Raw genomic sequence first — 20973 nt, 5'->3', positions numbered from 1 at the left:
AGATTCAAGAAACTCAATGAACCCCATGCAGGATAAACCTACACACATACAAACTCACACCAAAGCATATAATCAATTTGCTGAGAAACAACTGATAAAAAGAAAAAAATTAAAAGCATCCACAGGAAAAAAAGACACAATATGTACAGAGAAACCAAGATAAGAATTACTGCATACTCACTGTCTAAAGCTATGCAAGCCAGAAGACAATGGAATGGTATCTTTGAAGTGCCGAAAGAAAATAAATAGGATAATTTGAAAACAAGTGAAAATATCCTTCAAAAATGAAGGCAAAATAAAGTTGTTTCCCACCCCCTTGCCCCAAGACAGAGTCTTACTCTGTTGCCCAGGCTAGAGTGCAGTGGCATGATCTTGGCTCACCAAACCTCTGCCTACCAGTTTCAAGCAGTTCTCCTGCCTTACCTTCCTGAGTAGCTGGGATCACAGGTGCCCACCATCATGCCTGGCTAATTTTTGTATTTTTAGTAGAGATGGGGTTTCACCATGTTGGCCAGGCTGGTCTTGAATTCAACTTCAAGTGATCTACCTGCCTTGGCCTCCCAAAGTGCTGAGATTACAGGTGTGAGTCACTGCACCTGGCTTTTTTTTTTTTTTTTGAGACTGATCAAGAGAAAAGAAGACTCAAATTACCTGTATATGGGAAAAGAGATAACACTGCCAGGTGCAATGGTGCATGCCTATAGTCCCTCCTATTCAGGAGGCTGAGATGGGAAGACTGCTTAGCCAAGGAATTCTTGCTGTAATATGCATGCCAGTTAGGTGTCTGCACTATGTCTGGCACCAATATGGTGACCTCCTGGGAGCATGGGACCACCAGGTTGCCTAAGGAGGGGTGAAACGTCCCAGATTGGAAACAAAGAGGTAAAAACTCCCATGCTGATCAGCAGTGGGATTCTGCCTGTGAATAGCCACTGCACTGCAGCCTGGGCAACACAGTGAGACCCTGTCTCTTAAAAAAAGAGAGAGACAGTCATAATTACAAAGTGTCTCATAAGGGAAATTCACAGGCCGAGATGATGTCACTGGTGAATTCTATCAAACATTTAAGGAAGAAATAATGGAATCCTTCACCTCTGCAGAAGTTTCAGAATATAGAATTTGGCAGTACACTTTACAACTCATTTTATTAGGCCAGTATTACTCTAATTTGAAAACCAGACAAAGACATTATAAGAAAAATTACAAACCAATATCCTTCACAAACATAGGCAAAATCCTGAACAAACTAATAATAAAATAAATACAGCAATTTACAAAGAGGAAAATGCATCATGGTCCAGTGTGTCTTATCCCAGGAATGCAAGGTTAATTTAACATTTAAAATACCAATGAGTATAATTTACCTTACCAGAAATAAGGAGGAAAAAAACATGGATCATCTTTATAGATGCATTAAAAGCCTTTGGCAAAATTCAACACCCATTTATGATTTAAAAATACAAAAACCTTTTAGCAAACTATGAATACCAGGGAACTTCAACCTGAGAAAGGGTCTCTAGGAAAACTTACAGCTGACATTGTACTACTTAATGGCAAAAGACTGAGTACTTTCCCTCTAAGATTAGGAATAAGGGGAAGATGTGTGTTTTCACCACTTATATCCAATATTGTTCTGAAGGTCCTAACTAGGGCAATAAGGCAAGACATGTGGGTTTGCAAAGAACAAGTACAATAATCTTTATTTGCTGATGACATGACTGTGTATGTAGAAAGTCCTAAGAATTCTACAAAAAAGCTACTAGAAGTAGTATTGTCTTTCTAAAAATTGCCCTTATTCCACAGAGATTTTTACCTTTATTGCCAACATGAATAGCTTGCTTTCATGGTGTGTTACTTTCCACAAAAAATTCAAGGCTTTAATCACAAGGAGAGCAAAGTACATGTGTTTGCTGCTTTTACTGAACTGATCTTTACAGAAGTGAGTTAGAAAGGTTTTCATTAATAGCTTTTTCTCTGATATGATCTGGCTCTGTGTCCCCACCTAAATCTCATCTTGAATTGTAATCTGAATTGTGATCCCCACGTGTTGGGGGTGGGACCTTGTGAGAGGTGAGTGGATCATGGGGGTGGTTCCCCAGTTCTGTTCTCATGATCGTGAGTTCTAACGAGATCTGATGGCTTTAAAGGGGCTTTTCCCCACTTTGCTCTGCACCACTTCTTTCTGCTGCCCTGTGGAGAAGATGCCTTTCTTCCCCTTCACCTTCTGCTGTGATTGTTTCCTGAGGCTTTCCTGAGGCTTTCGCAACCATGTGGAACTGTGAGTCAATTAAACCTTTCCTTTATAAATTACCCAGTCTGGGGTATTTCCTTATATCAGTGTGAGAACAGACTAATACACTCTCCCATTTGGTAAATTTTCCTTCTCTGACTTAGAGGATTTCCAAGAGAAATTCCTATAGCAACAGAGTTGTTTTTCCAAACTCTGAGCCAAAGGGCTGCTTGGTGGGTTCATGGTTTCTCGACTTGACACCAAGTGTGAAGGCTCCATATAAAAAAATTCTGGGCTGGGCGCAGTGGCTCACGCCTGTAATCCCAGCACTTTGGGAGGCCGAGGTGGGTGGATCACGAGCTCAAGAGATCGAGACCATCCTGGTCAACATGGTGAAACCCTGTATCTACTAAAAATACAAAAAATTAGCTGGGTGTGGTGGTGCATGCCTGTAATCCCAGCTACTCAGGAGGCTGAGGCAGAAGAATTGCCTGAACCCAGGAGGTGGAGGTTGCGGTGAGCCGAGATCACGCCATTGCACTCCAGCCTGGGTAACAAGAGCGAAACTCCGTCTCAAAAAAAAAAAAAAAAAAATTTCTGGACCTTAAAACCAAAGTGTGACTCACCACAGTGGCTGACACTTATAAGTTCAGCATTTTGGGAGGCCAAGGTGGGAGGAATGCTTGAGGCGAGGAGTAACATGGTGCTTGAGGCCTGGGTAACATAGTGAGACCCTGTCTCTACAAAATATAAAATAAAATACAAATTAGCTGGGCATGGTGGTGTGTGCCTATAGTCCCAGCTACTCTGGAGGCTGAGGTGGGAAGATTGCTTGAGGCCAGAAGTTTGAGGATATAGTGAGCTATGATTGCCTCTGTGCTCCAGCCTGAGCAACAATGAGACCCTATCTCAAAAAACCCCACAAAACAAAACCAAGGTGTACTCTGACTCCAACGAGGAAGCCTCCACAAACTCAGCTCTCCCTGTGGCAGTGACCCTTGTTCTGCAAAGGAAGCCAGGGTGAAGGGGAGGGAATCTCAATTGAGCTCACTCACACAGGGTGGCCTCCCTAATCCCAAATGGGTTTTGATTGAGTCGTTTTAGCTCCCTCTCTCTCCCCAAAGCTCTTTGGGCTTTTTGTTGCTTAGTGAGATGAGCCATAGACAAAGAGTTTGAGACCTGGGTTTTAACAGTTGCTAAAACTTGCTGATCTTGTGGAAGTTAAATCTCTCTGGGTCTTAGTTTATGCTTTTTTAAAGTGAGAGATTTAGTTAGACTAGTGATTTTCAAACTCTTTTTCCTAGTAGCAAGACTCTGTACAAAGAAAATCTTATTTGGATGCCCAGCCCAGACAAGAGAGGTTAGAGCCATTCTGGTTGACTTTGAAGGTGGACTGTCTTTTCTCCCATATGGCCATAGTGAAAGTAACTGTCTAAAATTTAGTGTCTTTATTTTTCCTCCCAAAGATAGATAATGTGTTAATGGGACAATGTGAGAAGGATAAGAGGTAAGGATGTGGGAGTGAGCAAGGTGACAGATCATAGGCTATGCTTTTTCATATAAAAAATGAAGATAGGTATTACAGAAAATATTAATAAATGTTTCTCTGAAAAGTCTTATAAATTATGATATGAAATTACATTAAACTAAGTGTGTCAACTTCAAAACACTACAATACCTGAAGTGGACACTGCCTTGGATGCATGACCCTAGTAGGTAGGGGTCAAGGTGGGTATCCAGAGGGCTGGCCTTTCTTGCTCATCTAAATAATAAAAAAATTTTCACTGCTGTTAACACTTCATTTTATTGCTATCCTATTTCTGTCACAAGTCCTTATGAGCTTGGTTGGGGTCAAGGGTCACCCAGAAAACAACCAGCTTCTAATTTCTTTAATTATGCAAACTAGAGATAGGCAATTGAGAACTTGCTTTTGGTCTGCAAGACAGGGAGTTTTGCAAGCCCCAAGGGGAGTGCAGAATTTCCTGAACATGTTGCAAGGTGGTTGGCTGGCTTTCTTCTGAAGTCATGCAATATTGTTCTTCACTTTGGTTATGACTGCAGAGGTGCTGGGAAACAACAAAAACTATCACCTTGGAGCAGGTTTTTCTCTATAGGCCCCAGAGGTGAAGCTAGCTCATTTAGAGGGAATGGCATGTGCTGCTGCTTTCATTTAAAGGTATTTTGATCCAATTCCACCTCCCAGTTCCTTTCTTTCAAAACACAGTATTTTTGCTGAGGGAAGGACAGGCAGTAGCCTGAAAATTTAGAGAGTAGAAAACTGGCTGGCTGAGGATGTTTTACAAGTTCATATTTTGCTAGTTTAATTTGGAAAAGGACAAATGAATTCTCACAGAAAATGAGCTTCATTGGGGAACGATAAATTTCATCAAGGCATTTATTCATCAGGAATCACACAGGCAGCCCCATGCAGTCACTGCCCCATACTTATCCTCCAGCTTGTGCTGCACAGAAGAGGAGTGGTTGGGATTTCCAACAAGGGCTTTGCTGATAGTGCATGCACATTGGAGTGTGCTTCTTGGCCTGGGTGGCAAAGTCCCAGTCTCAGACTCTGGCCTCTCTAGGTACATTTCAGATGAATGTCACCCCTGCTCTCTGCCCCATTCTCAGTCCAGCAAAAATGGGCTTCTAGAAATGCATACTTTTCTTTTTCTACCAGGGCTTATAATGTGAAGCTATTAAAGATTTTCAGATTTCAGAATAGTACCACTTACCTTGGGCTAGGTAAATTTTTTAGAGAATTGATCTTGTCCCCTAATGAGTAGGAAGATCAATTGTTTTTTTAACATGATTATAAGCAGAAGATGCTAAATAACACCTTAAAAAGGCTCCATTGGCCAGGCGCAGTGGTTCACGCCTGTAATCCCAGCACTTTGGGAGGCCATGGACGGTGGATCGCCTGAGGTCGGGGGTTTGAGACCAGCCTGGCCAACATAGTGAAACCCCGTCTCTACTAAAAATACAAAAAAATGAGCCAGGCATGGGGGTGCATGCCTGTAATCCCAGCTATTTGAGAGACTGAGGCAGGAGAACTGCTTGAACCCAGGAGGTGGAGGTTGCAGTGAGTGGAGACTGTGCCATTGCATTCCAGTCTGGGCAATAAGAACAAAACTGTCTCAAAAAACAAAGAAAAAAGAAAAAAACAGAAGACTCCACTAAGTATGGTAAGTCTAGTGCGGTTTTTGTTTGTTTGTTTGTTTGTTTCAGATGGAGTTTTTCTCTTGCTGCCCAGGCTGGAGTGCAGTGGCGCAATCTCAGCTCACTGTAACTTCTGCCTCCCATGTTCAAGCAATTCTCCTGCCTCAGCCTCCTGAGTAACTGGGATTATAGGCACACACCATCATGCCCAGCTAATTTTTTGTATTTTTAGTAGAGATGAGGTTTCATGTTGGCTAGGCTGGTCTCGAACTCCTGACCTCAAGTGATCCACCCACCTTGGCCTCCCAAAGTGCAGGGATCACAGGCGTGAGCCACGCACCAGGCCACCTAGTGGGAATTTTAAGTGTTTGAGAATCTCATGGGAATGGAAATATCCCAAGGACAAGTTTTTAAGTCATCATCCTCTTAGTTATAACAGGATATGTACTTGTTCCTCAAGTATTTAAGTGGAAAGTGAAACTATCACACTGTCTACTTTCCATGGTAAAAGCTATTTAGAATTTAAGGCTTCTTCCCTGAAGGAGCAACAGCATTTTCATAAAACATTTCTTCCTATTCTTTGAAACTTAAGAGTTCATGAGAAAACCCCAGGGCTGTGCTTTATTGAAGGCAACACTTTACTTCAATGATAAAGAATGCCTCCTGGGGATTAGGGAGTGGTGTTTTGGAGAAGAGATAGTGCAGGCTGAGTCAGCAGAATCCAAGACTGAACAACAGACTGGTTGTTTTAGACCAGCCTGCAACCTTGGATTGAAAATGAGTCAACTCAGGAGCCAGAGCAGACTATTCACCCTACAAGTGCTCCTTGGTCACAGCCATTTCAGCATCAGCCTACTCTTCCTTTTCAGTCTCTTCAGGATCTCTACAGAAGTAGAGATGAGGCAAGACTTCCCATAGGTGATCATAGACTATGCAGAACTTCTTGAGCCAGCATCCATATCATACTCACTGAGTGAGCTCCCTTATTGCTGCATGGATGGCAGTGATCCCATAGCACAGAGAATAATCTGTTACACAGAGTACTAGTAGGTATGTTAACATTAGATGCCTTTGAGAGGCTGGAGATCAGCCCTGGCATCAGTAACCTCCAGAAGATGGAGCTCCCAGCAGGCTGCCTGCATCTAGTTAGTGAAGGTCTGGGAGTGAAGTGTCCAGCAATAAGAATGGCTCCAGTGCAAAAGCAAATTTCAGCACAGCCTGCTGCTGGCCAGTATTACTGGAGAATATGGCACTGACATCAGTGGGGTTTTCTTTTTAAAAAATTTTTTAATTTTTGTGGGTACATAGTAGATGTATATATTTATGGGTTACATGAAATATTTTGGTGCAGGCATGCACTGTATAATAATCACATCAGGGTAAATGGGGTTTCCATCACCTCAAGCATTTATCCTTTGTGTTACAAACAATCCTGTTTTACTCTTCAGTTACTTTAAAATTTTATTCTTTTTTTTTTTTTTGAGACAGTCTCACTCTGTTGTCTAGGCTGGAGTGCAGTGCCACAATCATGGCTCCCTGAAGCCTCAACCTCCTAGGCTCAAGCAATCCTCAGCCTCCTAAGTAGCTTGGACTATAGATGTGTGCCACCATGCCCAGCTAATTGTTTACTTTTTTTGTAGAGATGGGGTCTGTGTTGTCCAGGCTGGTTTCTAACTCCTGAATTCAAGTGATCCTCCCATCTCAGTCTCCCAAAGTAGTAGGATTACAGGCATGAGCCACAATGCCCAGCCTTAAAATTTACGATCATTTTAATTGCAGCCACACTGTTGTGCTAGCAAATACTAGGTCTTATTCATTTTTTCTTACTATTTTTTTGTACCCATCATCAGACGAGTTTTCAGTGGTGACAATGGTATGAACTGTTAGCAGAAATTTCTCCCAGGTCCTTTTCAGATTTATGATGTAGATAACATCACTCTGCCTTTTGGTAGGTGTACTATTCCATTTGGAAGTCAAGGTTGATGCTTCCTGAGTTTCTGCTACAAGGAATTTTAGGATCTCCTCCTCCTTTATCTGTAGGACATCAAGGGCTTTAGACATTGTGAAAGTTTCCCTTTATGTTATGACAGGAGCCCAGAACCATATTTTGGACCCCTTTCTTGGTAGTGCAGAAAGGCTCTTCATATATTGGGAATTATTCTATACAGATTTGTCTCTTGTCTCTCATGTATTTATTCAATTGTTTGTATTAGTATGGATTCACATATATTTTATACTTTAGGTATAACATTATAATTCAATACTATGTTATTTTGTGGATTACAAGCGTGAGCCACCGTGCCTGGCCAGGGAGCTCTTTCAGATTGGCTCCTGTGTCTCTCTGACATGCTTCTATCCTCTTGTTTTTGAGCACTTGCTTACTTTCTGGTACTAAAAGATGGTCCAGGCTTATCTTGAAGTTTCTCAGCTCTAGCCTTAGAACCTAGCCATTTCCCCAAGGAGCCTGGGTTCTTTTTTATCGGACAATATTTAGAAACCAAAATCTCACAAAGTACTTTGAACTAAATTCTGCTTCAGTCCTCCCAAACTAGCATAAACTTGGCAGGAATATGTGGTAGGCAGATGCAGTAACCTCCCAAAGAAGCTGGCCCTGAGGTGACCTGGTGGCAGTGGTCCACTTGGATCCCTACTTTTTATACTAAGTTACTGGCTCCTCACCTGAGGCCTCTAGACCTGTAGGGTATGGGAGATAGCTGAAGAGGTATCTCTGGGCACAGAGAGGGAAAAAGTGGGGATACAGCAGCTTCTCTCATTTTTTCATTTTTGAGACAGGGTCTTGGTCTGTCACCCAGGCTGGAGTGTAGTGGTGCAGTCTTGGCTCCCTGCACCCTCTGCCTCCTGGGCTCAAGTGATCTTCCCACCTCTGACCTGAGTAGCTGGGACTACAGGTGAATGCCACTATACCTGGCTAATTTTTTTATTTTTTGGTAGAGACAGGGTTTTGCTATGTTGCCCAGGTTGGTCTCAAACTCCTGGACTCAAGCAGTCAGCCCATCTTGGCCTCTCAAAGTGTTGGGATTACAGGTGTGAGCCTCTGTGCCTGGCGAGCTTCTCTTTCTGTTTATCCTGGTGGGTGTCACTAGGTCAGAGAGAGAGGCCCTGTCATCATCTATGATTTTTAATAGTTTAAGGTATAATTTATACACATAAACTTCACCTGTTTTATGCAAAAATGGCTGGGCTCAGTGGCTCACACCTGTAATCCCAGCACTTTGGGAGGCCGAGGCAGGTGGATCACCTGAAGTTGGGAGTTCAAGCCCAGCCTGACCAATATGGAGAAACCCCATCTCTACTAAAAATACAAAATTAGCCAGGCATGGTGGCACATGCCTGCAATCCTAGCTACTTGGGAGGCTGAGGCAGGAGAACTGCTTGAACCACCTAGAAGGCAGAGGTTGCGGTGAGCTGAGATCACATCATTGCACTCCAGCCTGGGCATAAAAAGTGAAACTCTGAGTCAAAAAAAAAGTTGTGCAAAAATCACAACTTAGTTTTGGAACATTTTTGTCACCCCAAAAAGATCCCTTGTGCCCATCTTCAGGCAATCCATGTTTTTACATCAGACCCATGCAACCATTAATTTAATATCTGCTTTAGACATAGGCCTCTTCTGGACTGTAAATGGAATCATACCATATGTGGAGTATTGCATCAGACTTCTTTCACTAAGCATAACATTTTTGAGATGCATCCATATTGTAGCATATATCACTAATCCATTGTATAGATATATCATTTAAAGAAATCCACCAGTTTAAAAAAAAAAATAAGCTGAGAATGATGGTTTCCAGTTTCATCCATGTCCCTGCAAAGGACATGAATTAAATGTTTGAGATGAGGGACATGCGAATTACCCTTATCTGATCACTATACTTTGTACATATTAAAATATGTATCCCACGAATCTGTAAAATTATTTAATAAAAAATAAAATATTGAAAATAAAAATTAAAAAAAAAAGCTGGGTGTGTTGGTGCCCGTCTGCAGTCCCAGTTACTGAGGAAGCTGAAGCAGGAGGATTGTTTGAGCCCAGGAGTTTGAAAGAAACTGCCAAGCTGTTCTGCAAGGTGGAAACACCATTTTACATTCCCACCAGCAATGCATTAGGGTTCCAGTTTCTCCACATCCTCACCAATACTTATCTTTGTCTTTTTTATTACAGTCATTTTAGTGGGTCTAAAGTGATAGTACACATCTCTTCATATGCTAAGCCATTTGTATATCTTCTTTGCTGAAATATCTATTCATTTTGTCCATTTTAAAGTTGTCTGCCTTATATTTGAGTTTTAAAAATTCTTTACATAGTCTAGATACAAGTCCTTTATCAGATACTGTATATGATTTGAAAGTATTTTCTCCCAGTCTGTGGTTTTCAATTTTTTCTTTTTTTTTTTTTTTTGAGACGGTCTCACTCTGTCACCCAGGCTGGAGTGTAGTGGTGTGATCTCAGTTCACTGCAACCTCTGCCTCCCAGATCCTCCCACCTCAGCCTTCTGAGTAGCCAGGACTACAGGAGCATGCCACCATGCCCAGTTAATTTTTGTATTTTTTTTGTAAAGATGGGATTTTGCTATGTCCATATTGGTCTCAAACTCCTGAGCCCGATTGGTCCACCTGCCTTGGCCTCCCAAAGTGCAGGGATTACAGATGTGAACCAACTCCCCGGGCCAATTAATTTTCTTAATAGCATTTTTTAAAACAAAAGTTTTATGTTGATGAAGTTCAACTTATTGATGTTTTCTTTTATGAATTGTGCTGTTAGGGTCTTAAGAACGCCTCCTAAACCAAGGTCATCTAGCTTTTCTCCCATGTTTTCATCTACATGTTTTACAGTTTTAACTCACATGTAGGTCTGCAATCAGTTTTGAATTTATTTTTGCATATGGTAGGAGGTAAGAATCTAAATTAATCTCTTTTGCATTTGATATACAAATGTCCTAGTACCATTTGTTGAAAAGACCATCTTTTCTCCATTGAATTCCATTGGCATTTTTGTCAAACTCAATTGATCGCAAATGTGAAGGTTTATTCCTGGACTCTGTTCCACTGATCTGTATGCCTATCTTTATATGAGTACCACACTGTCTTGATTAATGTAGCTTTGGTAGTAAGTTCTGGATCAGAATTATTTCCTCATTTTCAGAACTATTTTGGCTATTCTGAATCTTTTATGTTTTCCTACAAATTCTAGGATTGGCTTGGCAGTTTTTCAAAAAAGCCTGCTGTGATTTTGATAGGGACTGCATTATAGATTAATTTGGGGAGAACTGCCACCTCAATAACATTTAATCTTCCAATTCATGAACATGGATTGTGTCTACATTTCTTGATACCATCTTTAAGCTCTCTGAATTTTTTTTTTTTTTTTGAGACAGGGTCTTGCTCTGTTGCCCAGGCTGCAAGCAGTCCTCTCAAATTAGCCTCTCAAGTAGCTGGGACTACAGGCATACAGTACCATGTCTGGCTAATTATTTTTATTTATTTATTTATTTTTGAGACAGAGTTTTGCTCTTGTTACCCAGGCTGGAGTGCAATGGCACGATCTTGGCTCACTGCAACCTCTGCCTCCTGGGTTCAAGCAATTCTCCTGCCTCAGCCTCCCGAGTAACTGGGATTACAGGCATGAGCCACCATGCCCAGCTAATTTTTTGTATTTTTAGTAGAGACGGGGTTTCACCATGTTGACCAGGATGGTCTCGATCTTTTGACCTTGTGATCCACCCACCTTGGCCTCCCAAAGTGCTGGGATTATAGGCGTGAGCCACCGCGCCCGGCCAATTATTTTTATTTTTATTTTTTGTGGAGACAGGGTCTTACTTTGTTGCCTAGGCTGGTCTTGAACTCCTGGGCTCAAGCAATCCTCCTTCCTCAGCCTCCCAAAGTGCTGAAACTACAGGCATGAGCCACCATGGCCAGTCTTCTGGAATGTTTTATAGTTTTCATTATACAAGTCTTGTACTACTTTTGTTAAATTTTATTCCTAAGTATTTAATTCTCTTTGGTGCTACTGTGATAAAATTTTCTTAATTTCATTTTGGAGTTTTCAGGATCGAAAAACACAATTTACCTTGCTGAACTTAATTCCAGTACACTATGATTTTTTGTTGTAATTAGACTCTTACAGTCAAACAAAGTTAAAAAAAAAACAGTCAAAATGGCCCCAGACCAACAACAGGGTGACAGTAGCCTTTGTCCATACAGAGACAAAGTTTAGTTTTGCAGTTCATTCCCATAGCGATTGTATGGCAGTAGCCAATTCTATGGCCTACTGCCATACAACCTGAACTGAAGTCCAGAAAGTTTAGGTGACTGGGCCACAGAGTAATTATTGGTGGAGCCAAGAAAAATCATATCCATATCTCCTTGCCCACTAAGCTCCCCATTGCAGAAGGCTGCTTTCTGGTCCTTTTCTGTGATTGGGCATCAGCAGCTGTCATTTCTTCCAGTGTCCAAGAGTATTTTCTTGGCCTTCCAGTAAAGCTCCCTAAGTTGTCTGAGGTCCCCCTCAACTGCTAACTTGCCTAACTTTCTTTTAAAGAAACTGCCTACTTGATACACATTTTGAAAAGCAGTCTAAATTCTAGAAATTGTCTCTCCTGAAAACAAACTACAGATTCCATTTAAAACATTTCCCTGAGTCCAGAAAGTTCTGAGATCCTCCTGTTTTAGACTAGATTTCCAAAGGGCTTCATTTTAAATTGCATTTATTGACCTCACTGTTTGCTGATCTTTAGAATTTAGAGTTTAGATGGGGAGGTCAGAATGGTAATTTTTCTCATTTTTTTGGTAAACTGATATGATGGCTGGAATCATCCAGAAAAATTAGAGATCATTATATATTCTTGAATATTCATTGAAGTTTCAATTTAATACTTAAACATTCATTTTCAAATAAAAATACTATGTCTCACAGCTAGGGATGCAAAGACTAGGTTATCCCTGTTGGAGTAATGATTCTCCTCTATCTGGGGAGGTCATCCTCTGCAGTTGGAGACTGAGGGACTGGGAGATGGGAGGTTGAAACTTAAAGACATAAAGGTCTGACTTGGAATAAAGCTAGTTATCAGTCATCACCAGACCATCATGGTGGCTAGAATTCCAGAAACAGTGAATAGAAGTTCATCTTCTATTTCGTCTTCAAATATATCTGTGAAGCAAAAAAGGATACTTTTAATAAAACATGTATTGGGAGGCTGAGGCAGGTGGTTCACGAGGTCAGGAGTTCAAGACCAACCTGGCCAGCATGGTAAAACCCTGTCTCTACTAAAAATACACATAAAATTAGGCAGGCATGGTGGCAGGTGCCTGTAGTCCCAGCTACTTGGGAGACTGAGGCAGGAGACTTGCTTGAACCTGGGAGGTGGAGGTTGCAGTGAGCCAAAATTGTACCACTGGACTCCAGCCTGGGCGACAGAGCGAGACTGTCTCAAAAAACAAAACCAAAAAACATGTAAAGTATTTTACTAGCTGTTGGAGACAATGTGTGTGTTGTCAATATTCATTCCATTTCTTCCCCATTATGTATATTCTACCTAAGAGTAGGTTGGGTGGAATAGACCCAGCTTCATATTCAACTTGAAGGCTAAGTTTTGACTGATCAAGGTCAACTGGAAAAGCTCTTCTCTTTCCCTCATCCTTTACCAGAATGATTTCCTTAGCTCATAGCATTCCCATGGCCACATGAATTGGTTCAGGGGTGTCCTCAATCAACATGGATTTCAAGAGTCTCACCAAGACAGTATGGTCTGCTATATATAAAACTGGAGCTTACTGAACAATTTTGCCCCTCTGGTAGACAGCTTCTAAGATAACCCCCAATGGCTGTTGTTTCCTGTATTCATGCCCTTGTATAACCCTCTCACCTTGAGTATGGGCTGGATCTAGTGACTAGTTTCTAACTAATGGAATATAGCAAAAGGGATGGGATGTCACTTCTGAGATAAATTGTTAATACAAAAAGACTGTGGCTTCCATCATGGGTATCCTCTCTCCCTGGCTCACTCTGAGGGAAGCCACATGCCATGTTGTGAGCTGCACTCTAGAGAGGCCTGTGGGCAAGGGATTAGGGGAGGTCTCTAGACAATAGTGAGAAACTGAGACCCTGAGTTCAACAGTCAGTAAGAAGCTCGATCCTGCCAACAACCAGATGAGTGAGCTTGAAAGGAGATCTTCCATTCTAGCCTTCAGGTGACATCATAGCACTGGCAGATAGCTTAACTGTAACATCAGGAGAGACCTTCAGCCAGAGGCTCCCAGTTCAACTGCATCTAGATTCCTGACTCAAAGAAACTGTGACATAAAAAATGTTTGTCTTTAAGCCACAAATATCTTTTTGTTTGTTTGGGGAAATTTTCTAGTAGCAAAAGATAACTAATATGCCACAATAACAAAAGGTAGTTGGAAATGGATTTTTTTGTTATTCACAACTGAAAGCATATTAATATTCTAGGTAGTAATCTTGAAAAGGTTACTAGATATTAAAATCTTTAGAGTCAAAGAAATTTACTATGGCATACCAAAATCATGCAAACAAGAAAACCCTCTATCCTACTTATAATCATCTTCATTTCTCATATGGAAAATTATGTCATAAGCGCTATTCATTCATAATCCTTTATAATACTAAGTAATCTGGGCCAAGATTTACCTTTAATTACTTAAGCAAATGAACAATGTAAATAAATAATGATCTTAGGGGAACTGTGAAGTCCACTTAAAACATCTACTGTTGAAAGTCCTTAAAACTACTTTAACACCATCTGTTTATGTACAAGTTTAAAATATGCTAGTTGAAATGATTTTTAATTGGTATCTATTCATTACAGCAGGTTTAGAAGAACTTCTGGCTAGACACTGTTTGCTCTCAGTCTGAAAGAGAAACCTCTTTTTTTTTTTTTTTTTTTTTTTTTTGAGACAGGGTCTTGCTCCAGTGCCCAGGCTGGAATGCAGTGGTGTGATCATGGCTCACTGAAGCCTTGACCTCCTGGGTTAAGGCAATCCTCCTGCCTCAGTCTCCCAAGTAGCTGGGACTACAGGCAGGTGCCACCTGTGTAGACAACCATATCTGACAAATTTTTTTATTTTTTGTAGAAACAGGGTTCTCTTTACAAAACAGGGCAAGTTTGTTGCCCAGACTAGTCTTGAACTCTTGGGCTCAAGGGATCCTCCCATCTTGGCCTCCCAAAGTGCTGGAATTTCAGGTGTGAGCCACTGTACCTGGCCAAGAAACCTTTCTTATTTATTTATTTATTTATTTTTTATTTTCATTAAATTTACGTAAGCAAGAAACCTTTCAACCCATGTACACAGGATGTCATGAACTGAGGAGTATGATTGGTTTACACTCCAACCTCACCATATTCTTTTTCATTTTTTTTTTTTTTAACTTGGTTCTTTACGTGGAAGCCATATTCTTTAAGGGCCTTTGAATGCTATGCTTATACAAACCAACCTCTCACTCCTTCAGTAAAAGCCTTTGATATACAGTGTTCTCAGAGTAGCAGGATCATTTGAAAAGACCATTGGGTATAAATTGGGGGGGGGCAATTACACTGCTAATTTCTTTCTTTCTTTCTTTCTTTTGAGACTGAGTTTTACTCTGTCACCCAGGCTGGAGTGCAGTGGCACAATCTCGGATCACTGTAACCTCTACCTCCTGAGTTCAAGTGATTCTCTTGCCTCAGCCTCCCAAGTAGCTGGGATTCCAGGTGCCTGCCACCATGCCTAGCTTATATTTGTATTTTTAGTAGAGACAAGGTTTCACCATGTTGGCCAGGCTGGTCTCGAAATTCTGACCTCAAGTGATCCGCCCACCTCAGCCTCCCAAAGTGCTGGGATTACAGGCGCGAGCCACTGTGCCCCCGGCCCTGTATTCTTTCTTAATCACCAAAATCACTCCTTTCAAATATCCTTCCTGTATATTTAGAGATTTGATTAAAGATTGTTTTATAAAAATTCAAATAATAAATATTAGATGACAGACATCAAGTATGCTTCTAGGAAAGAGATGGGATTAGAGGTAGAGGTGAAGGGAGAATTTTCCTTTTATATTAATTATGCAATATGTATTGCTTAATTTTTATTTTACAACATTTTGTATTGTTTTTATCATTTAAAAAAGGTTAAAAAAAATGCTCCCTGAGAGAATCTCATTTGTAGTTTAGGATGAATTTCTTCAATTATAACATTAAATCAGTATCTGTCTGAGCACTTTGGGATTGTGTGAAATGAGAAGGAAGGAAGGAATAGATGGAAAGTTATGATTAAGGCAGGACAAGGAAGGGAATATTCCTATGGGCAGTTCTCAAAGAGGAAAAGGCTTGGGATAGCAGGAGAGGGCTGTGTATCTGGGAACAGGGTTAGGATTCAACAAAGTCAGACTTGTAAATTCACCTGCTTATCTGTACATGAAATGACTAAGGTATTGGCTGGGTAGGGGGTGATTTCACTGAAAGGGGCAGTAAGATGAGGATGTTCACAATGGATCACTGCAGTAGCTGGGTTGAAGTAAACTGCTACTTCCTGGGAAGAAACTTATCAGATGGGACATGTGGGATGGCCTACGCTTGAGTATGAAACTGATAATGTGGTGTTTCCTTGACTGCAAAAAGCAGTAGCCTACAAGAGAGGAATAGCAACAAATATGGGACACAAAATAAGAAGAATAGGAAGTGACTGAGGCATCAGAAAACTAAGGAATATCATGTATTTCCTTAGCAATCTGAGGGCATCTTAAGGCCTGTAGTTGGTTTTTACAATTTCCAATTAAAAAAAAAAATTCACATAGGCAAAAAATGAAGACTAAAAACCAAAGTAAAACAAAATCGAACTTACCACTTTGGTAAACAGCTGGTTCTAAATATGATGGTTAAACTTTCAAGATCTTCATTCTTTAGCTGTAACTCTTCAAGCAGGGTGTCTAGAAACCGTGTAAACACTGTACCTTCCTGAGAATGTTTCTGAATGCCAAGAATTGGGGTCAGTCTGAAACAACCAAAAATACTAAATGCATATCCATGAAATGATAAAGGCAAAGGAACTCCCATCTTCAACATGGCAGAGAAGATTTTATGAGGATAATAAGGTCTCTCTGATTTAACAAAACTCCCAGAGAGAAGGCTTTACTAACAAAGGCAGAAGAGAAGTCTTGGGAAAAGACTGAAAGATCAAACATTAAGTATGAAAGAAGTATAAAAGCCTAAATCTATAACATGTTTGTTTTTCTTCATGTGAGCAAAAACAACTAAAATTCTGCTCAGAAAATGAACTCTTTCCATTTGGGAAAGGAAGGTTATGGAGAGGAGTTTAGAGTTGAGAATTGCTTTAAAAACATACTTATATTAGATGTTTGGATTACATCACCTAAAAAGATAATAAACAAGATTACCTTTTGAATTAAATCTTTTTTTTTTTTTTGAGGCAGAGTCTCGATTCTATCGTTCATGCTGGAGTGCAGTGACACAATCTTGGCTCACTGCAACCTCTGCCTCTTAGGTTCAAGCAATTCTCCTGCCTCAGCCTTCTGAGTAGTTGGGATTACAGGTGCTTACTACCACGCCCGGCTAATTTTTTTTTTTTTGGTAGAGATGGGGTTTCACCATGTTGGCCAGGCTGGTCTTGAATTCCTGGCCTCAAGCAATCCACCTGCCTCAGCCTTTCAAAGTGCTAGGATTACAGGTGTGAGCCACTATGCCCAGCTAACTTTTTTTTTTTGTATTTTAAAATTATTTATTATTTATTTATTAGAGATGGAGTCTTGCTCTGTCTCCCATGCTGGAACGCAGTTATGCAATCTCAGCTCACTGCAACCTCCTAGGTTCAAGCAATTCTCCTGCCTCAGCCTTCTGAGTCTGAGTAGCTGGGACTACAGGTGCGTGCCACCATGCCTGGCTAATTTTTGCATTTTTAGTAGAGACAGGGTTTTACCATGTTGGCCAGGCTGGTCTTGAACTCTTGACCTCAAGCAATATATCTGTCTTGGCCTCCCAAAGTGCTGGGATTACAGGTGTGAGCCATCAAGCCTGGCCAACATTTTTCTTTTTAAAACACTAAATAATGAACTACATCTCATAAGGCACTACATACCAATTTTGTAAGAAACAATAGCCAGGTGTGGTGGCTCACGCCTGTAATCCCAGCACTTTGGGAGGCCGAGGCGGGCGGATCACAAGGTCAAAAGATCGAGACCAACCTGGCCAACATGGTGAAACCCCATCTTTAAAAAAAAAAAAAAAAAGAAACTATGCTTTTTTTCTCTAATCATTTGTAGTAAATAATTCTAAAGATTGACTGTATAATGGAATTTTAAAAGTCATTTACACTGAAATGTGATCAGTAAATGATTTTTAAAAACTGAGCAATATCTACTCTAATTACAAAGATTAAAGACCCTGACTTCTCATAAATACTTTTTTTCTCTAGAGAGTATGCGTCTCAGTGTTCTTACAAGTTACATTCCTAGAAAGCTTTTTGGGAGAAAATTCTTTTCTCCCAAAGTAGTTTTGCACTTCTCACAATGCTCTTTAAGATATTTATTTAATCTTGGTTATTTGCCTGGGCATATTAAATCAAAATAAAATACTCTCCAATTTAAATCAATAAAGCTCAAGAAATCAGAGCAGATCAGTTCCACAGTAGTCAGTGTGGAATTATAGGTGTTTTCTGAGAGGCAGATTTTCTTCCTTGCTTAGCCATCCTATACGGAAAGTAGAAGTAAAAGGGAAAATTTGTCAAAATTGTCCAAAGATGGCCAGGACTTCCAGAGGAGGTGGGAAATTCTCTATATCCCTAAAGTATATTAGCAAGAACTGGAGATGAGATGACTCCAATAATCCAATGAAATCCATAGAATTCTAACTGGGAAAGCTGCTATTGTGCTTTTTTTTTTTTTTCCCATCTCTCCTGTATTTCTTTACAGCTAGGGGATGGAGTACTAAGTTCTCAGACTTCATGAGCTCTGTCTGCACATATTCCCAAAAGGCAGTTCATACCAGGAAATAGGACTACCCTTTATTACAATGACAAGCCAAAGCTAGGTATACAGGTAAATTTAGAGTTGTGGCCAGCTTTTTTCTAAGGCATTTTCCTGCAGAGAAGGTGGAACCCAGAAGCTAACTCTAGCTTTTCCCATACTTAAGTGATGTCAACATTTAAAATATAAGTTGCTACTTCCCCATAATAACACCAAGAATAAGGGATGGGATAACACTGGCTAAAATAAAACCAAGAAGTCCAAGTCAGGTAGATCAAATACGCCAACTCCATAGAAACCTAGCTTTTGTGTATATTTAAAGTGGTACTGGCCAGGCAGGATGGCTCATGCCTGTAATCCTAGCACTTTAGGAGGCCGAGGAGGGCAGATTATTTGAGGTAAGGAGTTCAAAACCAGCCTGGCCAACATGGTGAAACCTCATCTCTACTAAAAATAAGAAAATAAAAAAAAATTAGCCCAGCATGGAGGTGGGCACCTGTAATCCCAGCTACTTGGGAAGCTGAGGCAGGAGAATTGCTTGAACCCAGGAGGGGAGGTTGCAGTGAGCAGAGATCATGTCACTGCACTCCAGCCTGGGAGACAGAATGAGACTCTGTCTAATAAATAAATAAATACAGTGGTACTTATTTGACAAATCCAAAAAAACTTCTCTGACTTCCAAGGAAATTAGTATTTGGCTCATATGTGAAAATAAGGTTTTCTCAATTCCTTCTCAAAGTTTCATTAGCACTTAACCCAAATGTCCAAACTTAAACCTAAAATTAGAAATAAATGGTGACTACCAGATTTCTCAATCTGTGTGCCCATATGAGAATAGCAAATGTGAGGAGTTATTGCAGAGAAATAGCTTGTAAGAGCTGCCCCTCTATCAGCTGCCTTAGTTACAAATTATTTTAGGAATAATAGCACTTCCCTAGACAACTTATAAGGCTAAAATGATTCTATAAATTACTAAAACCAAAAGTTACAAAAATTTTTGTTTATAAAGAAAACCCTGGATTAACGAGAAACTTTAGGAGGAAAAAACAAAAAAGGAAACCAACGACATAATCCCACTGCATGTTCCTGCGCTGATGGCAAATGCTGCTCATCAATCAGGCATTCTTTTCTTAATCAGCTTGGATCTGCTTTGACAATTCTCAAAACAGGACTCTGAACAACCATTTCAACTGTGTAGGGTTGGCTCTTGAGATGAAACCTATTCCCCCTCCCCAGTCTAACCACAAGCCCTAGAGGAACTATGTACACAACCGAATTCTAATACTAGCCCTGCCAGGAATGCTTGTATGACTTGGTGCAAGTTGCACCTCAAAGCCTTAGGGTCTATCTATAAAATGGGGCTAATAATACTAAAGTAGCTTAAAAGATTATTATAAAATTCAAATGGGATACTGTAGAGGAAGAGCTCTTTTTATCTATTATAATATTAGTTATATTAACTAACATTTACCATGTGTTACCTATGAGTATTTACCATGTACTATGTTCTAAACATAAATTATCTCCTTTAACTGTACAGAGATCCTAAGGGATATAGTTATCACCTCCATTTAACAAACAGGGAAATAAAGGCATAAAAACAGAAGTATCTTCCCCAGGGTCACAAAGATAGTAGCAGGTTGGGGTTTTGAACCTAAACAATTTATCTCAAAAAGCCCAAACTCTTAGCTAATGCTAGCTTCATTCTTTGTAGGCTATAGAGCACTATAAATTTAATCTTTACTTGCCTGACTTATGCGTACTGAGCCCTCAATGAACATGCAGAAGGAATAGAATGATTTAAAGTTGCTTTAGAGAACTAGAAGCCTACAAATATAAAAATGCAAATAGGTGTGAGGCAGAAGGAAGTGCTGATAGAGAAATCACACAAAGTCTGGTGTCTGGTGGAGACAAGAATATCAACTTGGGGCCTAGAGATTTCTACAGTAAGTCATCAAACAGATAGATAGCAATCTTCAGGCATCTGGAGCCAGGATATCCTATTTTTTTTTTTTTTTTTTGAGGTGGAGTTTCACTCTTATTGCCCAGGCTGGAGTGCAATGGTGCCATCTCGGCTCATCACAACCTCTGCCTCCTGGGTTCAAGCAATTCTCCTGCCTCAGCCTCCTGAGTAGATGGGATTACAGGCATGTGCCACCACGCTCAGCTAATTTTGTATTTTTAGTAGAGATGGGATTTCTCCATGTTGGTCAGGCAGGTCTTGAGCTCTTGACCTCAGGTGAGCTGCCCGCCTCAGCCTCCAAAGGTACTGGGATTACAGGTGTGAGCCACCACGCCCAGCCTTCCTGACTGTTCTTAACACGTGAGCCTAACTGTTGCTGCATAATTATACTCTTGGAAAGTTTAGCCAATAAGAAAATAAGGTTTCCTTTAATCTTATTTGTGCCCTTGTATTTCCCTTTTAATCTTTAACTGAAAAAACTTCTCCTCCACCAGTCCCTAACATAATATAAATGATTATAGATCTGTATAATATAGTTGTCTCTCACTATCTGTGGGGGACTGGCTCCAGAATCTCCCACGGAAATCAAATTCTGAGGATGTTCAGGTCCTTGATATAAATGGCATAGTATCT

General features: G+C 40.4%; 1 protein-coding gene across 3 annotated transcripts in view; it reads right to left on the bottom strand.

The window, feature by feature from the left end:
• RPAP2 (RNA polymerase II associated protein 2) overlaps nucleotides 1-20973 on the bottom strand; it is a 107537-nt gene that overhangs the window by 7436 nt on the left and 79128 nt on the right. Inside the window, exons 12-13 of one of the 3 annotated variants that reach the window (XM_012435447.2) lie at nucleotides 16241-16390; nucleotides 1127-12554 (exon numbers count right to left, since the gene is read on the bottom strand). In XM_012435447.2, coding sequence (XP_012290870.2) covers nucleotide 12554; nucleotides 16241-16390 — 151 coding nt within the window. In that variant the 3' untranslated portion in view covers nucleotides 1127-12553. The other 2 variants (XM_012435446.2, XR_010340666.1) reach the window with 2 other exon arrangements.

The sequence above is a fragment of the Aotus nancymaae genome, unplaced genomic scaffold (assembly GCF_030222135.1).
Source record: "Aotus nancymaae isolate 86718 unplaced genomic scaffold, 86718_ANA_hifiasm-v0.15.2.pri h1tg000122l, whole genome shotgun sequence".
Taxonomy (NCBI): Eukaryota; Metazoa; Chordata; class Mammalia; order Primates; family Aotidae; genus Aotus; species Aotus nancymaae.
The sequence above is the reverse complement of the archived record's forward strand: the minus strand, read 5'-3'. Positions and strand labels throughout refer to the sequence as shown.